This window comes from Typopeltis vanoorti, chromosome 20 (assembly GCF_054136105.1).
Source record: "Typopeltis vanoorti isolate ZY-2024b chromosome 20, IOZ_Tvanoo_1.0, whole genome shotgun sequence".
In the NCBI taxonomy this organism is placed as follows: domain Eukaryota; kingdom Metazoa; phylum Arthropoda; class Arachnida; order Uropygi; family Thelyphonidae; genus Typopeltis; species Typopeltis vanoorti.
The window spans coordinates 56,474,732-56,489,201 of record NC_143568.1 but is presented as its reverse complement, the minus strand read 5'-3'; the positions used below and the strand labels follow the sequence as shown (position 1 = coordinate 56,489,201).

The 14,470-nt window shown below is 37.0% G+C and overlaps 1 protein-coding gene across 2 annotated transcripts in view; it reads left to right on the top strand.

Annotated features, from left to right (window-relative positions):
- LOC150095456 (uncharacterized) overlaps window positions 1-14,470 on the top strand; it is a 175,426-nt gene that overhangs the window by 142,639 nt on the left and 18,317 nt on the right. For both annotated transcript variants that reach the window (XM_090410112.1, XM_090410113.1), the window contains one exon: window positions 3,136-3,193. In XM_090410112.1, the coding sequence (XP_090266238.1) occupies window positions 3,136-3,193 (58 nt within the window). The remainder of the gene's footprint in view (window positions 1-3,135; window positions 3,194-14,470) is intronic.

The following is a 14,470-nucleotide window of genomic DNA, read 5'->3' as shown; positions in this document are numbered from 1 at the left end:
CCCTCCCAACAATATGGGATTATAAAACCCCTATATAAGAGGGCTAAATTAATCAGTTCTAATAACTGTGCCATAACTGTGTGGTTGTAGCCAATGGTTACAACCCCCAAAATCCAAGAAAAAATATCAAAGCCTCTTTACTGCACTCCCCCCCCCTTCCTCACTTCAGAACAGAGACTACACAAAATCTATTGCCATTCCAAATAGCTAGGATACATCTGAAAAAATAGCAAAAAACCCAACCACTTAGAGACCGCATAAAAATTAGCATCTCTTATCTGCTATACCAAAGACCAGCCACATTCCCCAGACCTGCTAGGTGTTTATCAGATATCTTGCAGTTGCAGACTGTCCTCCTATGGCCATATAGGCAGAACAGCTAATATGTATTTCTATACACATGGACCACCATTACAGCCATTCTGGACTTGTTGATCATGCTTTGGACACCCACCACAAGATATGCTGGAAGAAGGCCTCTATTCCACCACAGCAAATACATGAGAGGTTATTCTTGGGATCTACTTCAGCCCTGCAAAGCTTTCCAAACCACAACAAATTTGGATGCATGAAACTGCCTGAATTTGGAAAGCACCCATCTTCAGTCCAACAACCAAGACCAAATTAGCCTACTAGGGAGCACCATTTAGGACTTTAGACCCTATTGTGGTTGCCTTTCTTCAGCCTCAAAAAAAAAAAAAAAAAAAAAAAACTTACTCCACTGAAGAGGCTTTTCCTCAGTTCTGCTTCTGCCCTCACTACTATTTTAACTTCAACAAATGTGGTTGCATTAAACTACCACTCATCTGGATAACTTCCATCTGCTTTCATTCAGCCTAGTGGCCAAGCAAGAACTTTCAACCAAAGCCAATAGGTGATGTAATTCCAGGACTGTATATTTCTCTTATACCTTCTCATTTACTGAAGTATCTGCATGCATACCAGGGTATTATTCCTCTGAAGATGTCAATTTAACTTTGGCAAAATATTTGAAATAATAAATACATTTATTTAGTTAATTATGTTATCTACATTGTTGATTTAATTAAACAACATTATCAGTATACCCTGTGTTTAAGAATATTTCATGCGATTGATTCACTAATAAACAATGACATAATTGATATGAACAGCAGATATTATCTATATACTTTCTTAAAATTATCTAGAATGGAGAAAGCTTATGATACTGTCCCATGGAAGACAATTTGGCAAGTATTGAAAGGAGCAGGAATAGATGAAGGAACAGTAGAGATGGTGCAGTGGATGTAGGGATCTAGGCTGCTATACAACACAAAGAGTGATGAAACTTTCAGAGGAATTTATTACTAGCAAGAGGCTCAAGCATGGCTGTTGTATTACTTTTTATAATAGAGTTCGATAAAGGGAATGGCTACACGATGACTTCTGGATTTTTATTATTATTATTATTACGGGCGACTCCAGGGAGTCCTTAGACTCATCGAGGGAGGCCCTAAACATCATGTCCACACAACTATACGACATTCTCACAGTATCTATCATACCTTGCCTTGAACTCACTCACTGTCATAGCACCCACAACAGACTCTGGCAGCTTATTCCACTCATTTACCATTCTAAAAGTAAAGAACCCAGCTCTAACACCCTTGCTAACCACACGCTTTCCCAGCTTCCATAGGTGTCCCCTAGTTCTCCCACCACCAGTCCTGATCTCAAAAATATCCTCTGAATTAATCCTATAGAAACCCTTTAGCAATTTGAATGTCTCAATCATATCTCCCCTTTTCTGCCTGTCAACTAATTTCTGCAACCCACAAATCTTCAACCTGTTCTCATAGGGTTCATTCCATAGACCTGCTATCATCTTGGTCACTCACCTCAAAAGTGTTTGGCAGGATTTACCACATGGAACTCCATTATGGAAGCTGCAACAAATGGGAATGGATATGAAACTGTTATGTAAAAAAAGGGTAGCTGAGACAGATACAAAAAAGTATATGGAGGAGCAGAATTCAGGAGAAGACAAGTGACTAGTAATGTGCTGCAAGGTTCCTTGCTAGGACCACTGATGTTTAATTTGTACATAAATTATATTGGAAATAATTTGAATTGAGATATTCAGTTGTTTGCTGATGATGCAAAGTTAGATAGCATAATAGTAGTAGAGAGCTTATTAGTAGTAGAGGTGATGTAGAGAGCTTGCAGGATGATCTAAATAGGCTGACAGTATGAGCAGAACATAATGGATGTCAATTTAATATTCATAAGTGTCAAGTTATGCATTTTGGAATAGAAAGATTACAAGCTGTGTATCACATTGAAGGAATTGTACTACAGGAAATTAATGAAACCAGGGATTCAGGAGTAGTAGTTAGAGAGCTAAAGTTTAGAAGGAATATTAGTAAAGTAGCCATGGTAGCTCACAGGATTACTTGGTTATTGAAGAACACATTGACAAGCAGAGATAACGGAGTTATCATTCCTGGATTAATTATTGTGCTCAGATTGTGGAGAAGATCCAGATATTCTTTTGATGCTCTTTTGTGGAATGCTCCTTACAAGGATAGATTAAAGATTTGCAGATTGCAAAAGTTGGTTGATAGAAAGGTGGGGGGGAGGTTTATGATAGAAACCTTTAAGTTACTTAGAGGTTTTTATATAGTATTGAATCAGGGGAAATGTTCAGTACTTGGCTAAAGGGGAGAGAATGAGAGGTCATTCCTGGAAGTTGGGTAAGAGTGTATTTAGCAAAGGCATGAGGACTAGATTTTCCACTTGGAGAGTGGTGAATGAGTGAAATGGGTTGCCTGAGTCAGTTGTGAGTGCTTTGTCTGTTAATTTAAATGTTTTATATTTTTAATTTAGAATGACACTTTTAATATGTAGGTTTAAAGTCTAGAGTAGTGTATATTCAAAAAGTTATGCAATTAACTGCACTTAGCTAAGAATTATTGTTCATTGATTAATATAATTCTTATAATTTGATAGCTTGCTTTACAAAAAGGAGTGAAATAAAAGGTAAGATCTCTGGAACTATATATTGTGTAGTAGTAGTTTTAGTAGTTTGAGCACTGGTAATCCATAGTAGTTTATTGACAGCATTATTATTAACTGAGAAATTCAGAGTGTAAATTAAATTCTTTCATCATTTAGGTATACCTGAATCTAAAACACCAGAAGAAGATCCTTTGCACAAAATTCCACCAGAGCAGTGAGTATATTTAATATAGTTTACTGCTTTTAAACACATACTCACTCATATATACACATGCTGAGTAAACACTTTATTGGAACCTGCCCCCCCCCCTTTCATCCATTCATGACAGCTCTACCACTTCGTCAAATATAGTGTCACATATTCATTCTGGGCAGTATAAAGCAAGTAGTAATGTCATGTTTGTGTTCATCAGCCAGAAGCATAATGAACACAAACATGACGAACACAAAAATGTAAGAACACCAGAGCACAAAGTAGTAGTCTCAATGATGATAGTCACCCAAACATGTTGTGCCATGTCAACTATCACTCAGATCATGGCACAACATATTTGGGTGACTATCATTGAGACTACTTTGTGCTCTGGTGTTCTTACACAGTAGTGTCTAGAATGTACTATGATAGTCTAACAACCTAGAAGACATTCAGTCAGCAGCAATCATGTTACTTTGTTGGTGTAAGAGACCATCAGAAGATTACAAAATTTTGCAGTCTTAACAGGTGAATCACAATAAATGGCAGCACAATACAATGACATTGCACTGTGCATTGGGCCTGTCATAAATGAAAGTTTATACCTTTCATTTATGACAGTTTATACTTAACTACAGGATCTGATGCAGCTAATCCTAGTTTCCCTTGTAGTTTTTTAACTGGTTATACTATTAATTAAATATGCCAAGAAATTATATGCTTGGTTTCATCCTTTGTCCAAGTGTATGCAAACGAAGTTTGCACTTTAAGTAACATCACAACTGGGTTTCTTGTGTATATAGAGGTTAATGACTTGACTTAGTATCCCATAATGCAATGCACATATCCTTGCAGACATGTATAATGCTATGCATTATGGGAAGGGCTACTACCCAGACTGGTTTTGATCTTTATTGAGTGGGATTCATCAGTGGAAGCTAGACTAGTCAAATCCAGCATGTTCCACTATGGGGTTCCCTTCCAGTATTTTTCCTAATATCTTTTCAACTATGCTGGAACAGATCCATATTCAGTTCTGTGTCCTTTTTTATGAGTACTTTATTTATTTATTTACTCATATGGCTTTGTGAAATTGACAAGTGAAATGTACAAATCACCATCTCCAGATACAAATGATGAAAATCTTAACATGTAAAAGTTCATTACATAAAAGACACGAACTGCATTTCAAGTATTTTTTAAAAAAAACAAAAGTAATGTGTTATAATCAACTCAGGGAAAATTATCATCCTACCGCACCAAATATAACAAGACTGCATGTTCTCTCAACACAAATGTAGCTGTATCCAAGGTTTTATTAGAGAGAAGTTGTGACTTTTGTGAAATCTTGATCCATTAGAGAAAACCCATTTCACTTTGCATCATCATCTTTTAGCACGAGGAGGAGTTCTGCTGATATTTCGACGAGGACTATGAGAGCGGCTATGAGAATAACATCTTCGTGGTGAATGGGACCCTGAATCTCTTCTATTTCCTCCATAACCACTGTTACCATCATACCAACTACAGGTCAATGTCCAGACTGGAAAGCCAATCCAAGGCCTCATCTGTCACCTTGTGGATGTGGACAATCACAATAAAGATGGTCAAGCAGCCCCCATTTATGTAGTAGATAGCCACACCTGCCCTGGTTAGTTCTGATCCTGTTGATTGATGACCAAATCTTCCTAGGAAGAGCAAAACCAGGCTGCAGAGCATGGGATCTTCTACCAGGAAGCTGTTTGTTGGGAGATTGTTGGACCAGTATTCTCTCCACATGTCAGGTGTTGATGACAGGGTAGTTGAAGAGAGTTCGTCCATGGCCCAGAGAGGCTTTCTAGATTTTAAGCGAAGACCAGGTGGATTTATAAGAGTCTGGTGCAGGCGCAGGAGTGGGTTGCTCATTGCTTTATTAAATTCTTTAATCGAGGCTTGTCTTCTCCATATGTTTGGTGGAGCAATGTTAGATAGGACAGGCAGCCAGGAGAGAGGGGGTGCTTCTCACTGTCCCACTTGTGCACATGATAGAGTTTAGCTGAGTGTCTATAATGTTACCAGACAGGGACACAATATTCTGCTGCAGAGAATGCGAGAGCTAGTGCAGACGACCTTAGGACTTCTGCACCACAATTCCAGGTTGTTCCAGTGAGCCTTGAAATGATATTGTTTCTCGTTTTAATTTTGTTGGACAGGTTGGTGATGTGTCTTTTATAGGTTAGGCTTCTGGCCAGGCTCACTCCATGATATTTCAGGTGGGGCTCGTGCTCTATCATTTTTCCACAGAAAGAAAGGTTGAGGTGTCGGTTCGCATCTGCATTGTTCAGGTGAAATACTGTGGACACAGTTTTTGTAGGATTTGGCTTCAAGTGCCACTGCTTGAAGTACTCTTCCAGATGTTCAGGTCTGTGTTCAAGGTTGATTCCAGGTTGGCAAAGGAGGTAGATTGATGTAGGATTACTAGGTCATCAGCGTACATATACTTGCTTGAGCTGGTGTGTGGTAAGTCATACACGTAGATGTCAAAAAGTAAAGGGGATAACACAGAGCCCTGAGGGAGACTGTTGTGAAGGAATCTGGGCCTGCTCTTTTTTCCACCAATATGGACCTGGATCTTTCTGTTGGAGAGAATGGATTCAAAAAGCTGGAAAGTTTTTTTGCACCTTATAATATTTCCTAACTTTAGGAGGAGGCCCCTGATCCAGACTGCGTCATAAGCTGATGTTAGTTCAATGAAAGTGGCTCCAGATTTAAATTTCTTCTGGAAGCCTACTTACCAGGTCCTGGCCCTGTGTTGTCAGGGCCAGGACCTGGTAACAGCAGCTTCTTCCTGGTCTGAAGCCGGCTTGTTCAATCGGGAGTGCTCTTTCAATGAGTGGTGAAATTCTTTTAAGGAGAATTCTTTCAAAGAGCTTAAAGGTGGAACAAAGCAAGGAGATAGGTCATAGATTTTTCACGTCATTTGGATCTTTCCCTGTTTTGGGCACTGCAATTATTTTGGCTTCCTGCCACAGTTTTGGTAGTTTACCAGTCATAATTTCTGAGAAAAGGGTAGCCAACCATGTTGACCAAGATGTTTTAAAAACTCAGGGAGGATACAATCCACTCCTGCAGCCTTGCTATTCTTGGTGAGTTTTAAGGCTACCTATACCTCTTCCCGAGATACTGGGTGTACAAGTTCAGGAAGCTCGGGTCCCATCTTCATAATTTGTCTGATGGAAGATTGAACAGCAATTTTCCTGATAGAGCTGGGATGTATCTTGGAGGTTTTCAATAAATGATTAGCCATTTGATCAGGAGTTATCTCTGTTGTTTTGTGTGATGTTGGTTCTGCTCCACCTAATTTTCTCAGAAGTGACAAGCTTTTCCTGCTAGATGTGGTGAAATCGAGTTCATGGATGGTTGAGATCCATCTTTCCTCCTCATCATCGTTATCATCAAATTCCTGACATGTACTCTCCTGCATCCTGCTCCTCTTTCTTTGTATTTGGTTAAACCTTCCTCCGTTTCTCTACTCCAGCATGGAATATATTGTTTTCTGTAGCCTCTAGGAATAGAGGCTTTGGCTGCAGTTTTGATTAGTTTAACAAATCTAGGATAGCAATTGAGAGTAGGTGGAATTGCTCTAATGGTTTGCTCAATTTGTTTCTGAGATGCATTCTGGTTGGACCTACGAAGGTTCCATCTAACGATTGGTGTTTCACTGATGACTGGAATTAATGTGCCCGTCTCTATTAATGGACAATGCTGACTATTAGAGAATCTATTGAGGATTGTTCTGGTTGTTGGCAGAGGGGTGGTCTTTAGTGACTATGCATAGATCTGGGGTGTAGGTTCTGTTCCATCTGGCTGAGTGGAGAATGCCCTCCTGCTTGGCATCGTAAATCAAATACAGGTTATATGTATTCATCCAGTTAACTAGATTATTACCGTCCCAGTTGTTAGAGGAATAGCCCCACATGGCGTGATAAGAGTTGAAGTCACCAACATGGATAGCAGGATGAGGTGTTGACCAGTCCATCTGATCAGGCTATGCTTGAACAGATCCATATTCAGTTCTGTTTCCTTTTTTATGAATACTATGAGACCTCTACCTGAATCATCTGGAATTTGCCCTTCTGACCATGACTTCTGAATTATGCAGGTCAGCAACTATAAAAGTTTTATACCTCCATGTTTGAGCATTTCTGGTCAGATAATATCATTTACTCCAGCTGCCTTTCCACATTTGAGAATTTTGATGACTGTATTTTTATACCTCTATTATTGATATGTATTCATGATTGTGTTTTTGAATGTTTTTTACTACTGTTTCTGTCACTTCTTTTTTAACTTAATCTTTTTCAAAGTAATTACTCCAGGCAACTAAAATATCTATCTTCAGTTTTTATGTCACTTTTATCATCTCTGATTCCTTTTACAGTACTCTTTCCTCCATTTCTAAGCTTTTTCAATAGCTAGCCCTTAGAACATTTTACCACCTTCCTGATATGTTCTATATTCTTACCAAGAGACATCCTCTAAATTTTGTTTAATTGCTTTTACATTGCTTTATGCTTTCTTGAATTCATTCCCTTAGAGCTCATGCTAATTTACTTGTTATGACTTTGTATATGCGTTCTTCTTCTTTTCCATGAATTCCTATTTAAATTCCTGAATCCAAGATGGATTTTTCTGTCCTTGCAGACAATTTAACTACATGCTTCCATGGCTGGGAAAAAAGAAAAAAAAAATGAAATCATTCATTTTTTTTTTTCTTTTTTCCCTCCATTCTGCTTTAATCTGTGCCTTTTAGTTATATTTAACTTTTACTTTATGCTCTGGCTTTCTTACTTTCACTCACACTCTGTAATATAACGAATTTTGATTTACAATTGCACCATTTAAACTACTTTTTGAGTGCGAGGTTTTGAGAATCACGAAGGAAGATAAAGCAGATATTATTCCTTGTTAACTTCTGATCTTTGCTTTATATCAGTCATGGCTTAAACTTATCATGTAGCATATCATAAATACCTTCCCTCCAATTGCCAATAAATACCTTCCCTCCAATTTAGGTTCATAGTTTTCAAATTAGTGCATTGGCACACCGGTCTCAGTGTATTGTTCACAAGCTAATTTAATCAAATCAAGCAAACTATTTACACTACTACATATAAACATGGATAAATGAAATTTCAAGCCTTAGACAGTTACAAGTAATTCTATTTTTTAGCATCGTTAAAGCATATTCTCAATTAACAGTGACTTACGTTTATTACATACAGCAGTATGCTTTCTCTTAGAATAGGTACTTGTTCAATTACACCAAGATTATTTATGCTAGCACAATTGATTGCGGAATAAAGACACATAATGTGAATTGTCTGCAAATACAGTCATTTCTCGACTTACGTTGGGGTTCTGTTCCATCTGGCAGGATGCAAGTCGGTTCGGACATAAGTCAATACATTAAATCAGCAGAGCTATAGGAGTTAGGGACTTAACCTTAATAAGTATACTCTCATTTAACCTTATAAAACTGTACTGTGCATTACTGCCACTATAAAACAGGAGAATAATCACGAAATCTTCCTCCACAATCATATCTTCATTACCTTCCCTATGTGAAGGACCAGGTGGCTGCGGCCTGGTGTAACTTTTTTTTTATGAAAATATCCAATGTGCTTTGCTTATTCCTCTTCTTCTTTTCATCATAAATTTGTTTACAGTGAGCAAACACATCATCTACTTTCCTTTCTACTAATAAGTAGCATTCAACATTGGGGTTTCATGTCTTCAGCCATTTTGAGAACATCACTAACTGCAGAGAACCTTTCTGCAAAAAATCCTTCAATGTGAATTGTTTAACTACCTCTTCCTGTTTTTCTTTTCTCGTTCTTTCTTGCCACACATTGTTTCTCCAGTTCAACCAATTCTTCGTTGGTCAACTCTTCAATGGCACTTCTATGAGTTGAATTATGTCGTCGTCATCATTCACTTCGAGATTCAGATTGTTTCCTAGGTCCACTATTTCTTCACTCAATTTACATAGGTCTTCATTTTTTCAAAACTTCCAAAATCGTGCACAAACCTTTTTAATGTCTTTATTCATATGTCACTTATACATTGAGAGATCACTTCATTCCAAACTACATCAATATTTTTAATAGCATGATAGATATTGAATGCTTTCCATCATTGCATGAGAGTCTGATCATTTCCTTCAGTGGCAGAAATGGCTTGTGAAAAAGTTCTCCATAGATAATAAGCCTTAAACACTGCAAGAACTTCCTGATCCATCGGTTGGATCAATGAAGTAGTGTTTGGAGGGAGAAACATGATCTTGAACTTGGTGAAGATCACTGATATAAGACGGATGACCTGGAGCATTATCTAGAATTAATAAAATTTTAAATTCTACATTTCATTTCATTTCACACAACAGCTTTCCATTTGACTCACATGACGTTTGATTCAGGCATCTGCAAACAATTTTTGATTCATCCATGACTTCATATTGCTCCGATAATGAGCTGGAAGTGTATGCTTCCTAATGTGTTTGAAGGCTCATGGATTCTCACTGTGCCATATCACAAATGGTTTTAGTTTAAATCCAGCCACATTACCCCTTCCCCTAACAGAATCGTAATACGGTCTTTAAGAGCTTTGAAACCAGGCGTACATTTTAGCTTTTTGTGGATGAATGTCCGAGCAGACATTCATCCACAAACCTTTGAATTCTATCACTCAGCAATGTGGTGACCTTGGCCATTCAACAAATGCTTTTTCTGATGAATTCTCTGTAGTGACTTGTGTTGCCCTTCCTGACACGAGATGCTCCAGTGATGAGCAGTTATCCTCACATGATGAACCCTAAGATACTCCTTCCAATGGCTGGCTTTGCCAACAAAGAATGAGACCTTCTTTCCTGATGCAAGAGCCCAGATTTCATGTAGTATGCATGAATGACACTCAAGATTTCCATATTTGGAAACGCACTAACATCGAGACATAATGATGTCATACTTCATGCGATACACATTTTGTTTAACACAGTTTTGCAATAAAATTTGTATTAGATATAAAGGATTTTTAGTAATTTTACAAGCAATGACAATTCTGTATATATATTTTTCTCTAAACAAAACTTGTAAAATGAACATGATGCATCGTTATTCATGTTTGATTTTACAGTTTGATTCTTGTCTCCAAACCTTTTCATTTTTTCTTGAATAATATTTGTATATTTGAGTCTACAGTTCACCTCTAAAATCTTCTCGGCTTTAATTCTTTTTAAAACTTTCTCACACTATTCTTTTCAATATTACATCCAGTTTTATCTTGCTCAAACCTGGTATCACTTCCTGTTTCAAATCTCCTGTATACTCTTGTGTCCTGAACTGTCAGTTGGAATACTGTCAACCATACTGTCTTTCGTGTTTGTTATTTCTTCTTTCCATGTAAATTTGTGTAAACATCTTTATGTTGGAAAATGGTATTAGAAATGACTAGTCCATGTCCTGAACAGAAATCAAGTAGGTACTTAACATTGTTAGATTTTTTTTTTCTCCAAATTTTACCAAAACATTTCCATATCTGGTATTCATTACCTATTCTGCTGTTTAGATCTCCAACAAAGATCATCTTTTCTTTTCTTTGTGTGTCATCTACCTTCTCTAATGAATGAACTAAAAATTCCTCCCTTTTCTGTGGTACTATAGACAAAAATAAGTCTCATTGTACATTTACCCATTTTGGTGTTTGCCATAGTCCCTTCATGTGATGTTGCCTACTATTCAAGATTATCCTCGTGTTTAGTGTTGAATACTATTGTTTTAACTCATTAACTCTCATTTTAATTCTGATATTCGTAAAGCAATATTCTTGGTGATCAGGCATATGTCATGGCCACAGTTCAGCATAGACCATTTGAGAATGGTTTCAGAATTGTGGAAGTATTAAAGATACATACTGGCTTTCTGATATTAATGATACATATTAGGGATATTTAACTTGCTGTTTCTCTGAAGAAATACCAGTGTGTGATATATTCATATTAAAGCTGCTATAAGGTTTTTGAAATGTTCAAAAAAATAATCTGATTTCAAAACAGAGAGCTTTATCATGTTTGTGTATCAGTATACTGCAAGCTTTTTTGCTTGTGTGACTTGCAATTAGTTTAAATAGTGGGTGTTTTCCATAATGCATATACCAAGAAATAAAGGTTATAATTGATTTCTTTACTTGATGTTGCAATAAAATAAAAATTCTAATTACATTTTAAAGATTCATATTTAGTTTCTTGCATCCTTATAATATTATACTAGCCTTACTTACATTATCTTCATTAAAAAAATAATTAACAGGGAAATTTGTTGGTCCTCTTGTACATCTTGGTATTATGCTTTATTTAAAAATGTTATATTGAATTGTTTCTGTTGTTTTAGACTATTGCATTCCAAGAGACTAGGAGTTTCTTGGTTGTAGAATTAAAAAAAGAAATCTTCCCATATTCATTAGTTACTAATTACAGTTTCATGATATGCTCATATTTTATTATTGTTATTATTATTATTATTATTCGTGACACCTCCAAGGAGTCCGAAGACTCATCGTGGGAGGACACCTACAACTGTCTCAACCACTACACCGAACCTCTACTATGAATCATCTCCATCAACGCCATCTACCGCCCACCTCCACCACTACCACAACTAGTATTTTTTATCTGTAAATTGCGTGTGTTCTGAAGGGCCGATTTGTCTGTATGCGGGATGAAAAACCCGAGTTTCCAGGAGAAAAAACCCTGCTAACTCCGTATGAGATTGGCTAACTCACCTTCGACTGAAATCGTCCAGATAAAGATTCCTCCCGTCGCGACGAGAATCGAACTTAAGCCTGTTCCAATTGAAAGGTGCAATGTATTGTTGTTCCAATTGCGCTACGGAGGTGCTTGATTTATAACACTGTTACGGCTGAGTTGGATAAAGGAAATGGATACACTATGATAATGTTGGATTTTTCTAAGGCATTTGATAGGATGCCACACGATATTTAATCTATTGGCTTGGATCAGGGGATGGTTAACAGACAGATATCAAAAAGTGGTATGCAGTGGGTGTGAATCTACCAGATTCAAGGTAACCAGTGGTGTACCTCAGGGTTCAGTCCTTGGGCCATTATTGTTCAATCTATACATTAATGACTTCAAGCAGGGTCTATCATCAGATTTGCAATTGTTTGCTGATGATGCAAAGATAGGCAGGGCAATCAGGGATGCTACTGATATTCAGCAATTACGAAATGATTTGAATAGACTGGAAATCTGGGCAAACGAAAATGGCTCTCAGTTTAATGTTAGTAAGTGTAAAGTTATGCACTTTGGTGTGATCAGCAGCATATTATATTAGCGGGGTTATGCTACAAGAAACTGAAGAGGCAAGGGATCTTGGTGTATTTATGGATAAGAATTTAAAGTTCAAAGGTCACATAGCAAAAGTTACAATTACAACTCAGAGGATAATTTCTATGCTGAAGCAAACCTCGACATGTAAGGATAAGGAAGTAATTTTGCCTCTTTATAAGGCTTTGATAAGACCACACTTGTATTACTGTGTGCAGATTTGGTCTCCAGAGTTTCAAGTGGATAAAGAAGCTATGGAAAGGGTGCAAAGAAGAGTTACAAAGATTATATCCAGATTATGAGGACAGGTTGCGAGTATGTGAATTATAGACTCTAGTTAACAGGAGAAAGAGGGGTGATATGATAGAGTTCTATAAACTTTTAAATGGGTGTTATAACATTTCAAATGATGAAATTTTTCGTTATATGGAAGGCAGGGAGAGAACACGGTGGCATCCATGGAAGTTAAGGTTGTTCTCGGTCAAGAAAGGGGTAAGAGCTAGGTTTTTCTCTAAGAGAGCAGCGAGTGAGTGGAATAATTTGCCCTTACGGGTAGTGAGTGCATCTGGTGTAAATGAATTTAAGGGAAGGTATGATAGCTGGGTTGGGTGATTTACAGCCTCCCTCGATGAGTCCTTGACTCCCTGGAGGTCTCAGATAATAATAATAATAATAATAATGATTTTATTCACAATTTTTCGGTTCTTGTAGTACTTTCTCTTCCACCTTTCATGAACATATGAGTGAGAGTATCATAAATTTTCTATATTTATTCAGAAATATTTTCATCATCTGCAGCAGTTAATGGTTAACTGCTGCAGATGATGAATTGCAGCAGTTAATCTACAATTCATCTGCATCATTATTGAAATGATGATACAAATGCCTCATTACTTTGCCTCAATGTAATGAGGCATAGTACAAATCCTATTGGTGGATAAGATTCCAAACATGTATCAGTGGTATAGCTACAGTTTCAAGATGTACTACAGTATACAGGCCCTGAGTCAGAATTGATCTCTCTCTCTCTCTCTCTCTCTCTCTCTTTCTCTAACAAGGCATAGTATGCCCTTTTGGCCTCATCATATGGACTCACTGCAGTGGATCTATAGGATGAGAACACTTAATTTCAGTTTCTACAAATTGTATTCTGTATTCATTTTGATTTTGCCTAAACCAAAATCATAATGATAGTACAACATGGTGAAATGTCATACTGGCTGGGACTTCACTCTGTTTGATAAGGACCCCCCCCCCCTCCACTACCATAAACCAGGGCAAACAGTGAAAAGTCAGATACTGGAACAAATTTAAACTCATCAGCAGCAGAATTGGAGATGGTTGCTATTGATGTGAGAAGCATAATTGGAAAAGAAGTAGAACTGAGAAGAATTAGAGAAGTATAATGAGAACAAATTAATATTATTGAAATGAAGAGAATTAAAACAGGTGAGATTCTACTAAAGAATAAGATATATTCAGGCATTGGTGATCAGGAGGGGACAAAAAAAAAAAAAAGAATACCTGTAACATTCAACACTTAACATGAAGATACACTCCATGAATGGCAAACCGCTTCAAATAGAGTGATTATGCACAATTTTGTGTGTGTGAGAGAGAATGAAAATTTTATTAACTCTAAAGAAGTAGTACAAATGAAAAACAATACAGTAGTTGATGCAAGTATTTAGAACACTACAAGTGGAAACAGCAGATAGTGAAAAGTAATACTACATATATTATAAAAAAATATTACAATTACTGTTCAAGTGGTGACATAAAGATTGATAGGTTAAAGGAAAGACTTAGGAATAAAGAACAGAAAATGGAAATAGACTTAGAAGGAATTGTACAATGTATGTAACCAAGGACTGTAGCCATACTAATTACTATAAAAAAAAATATAGACACTACCA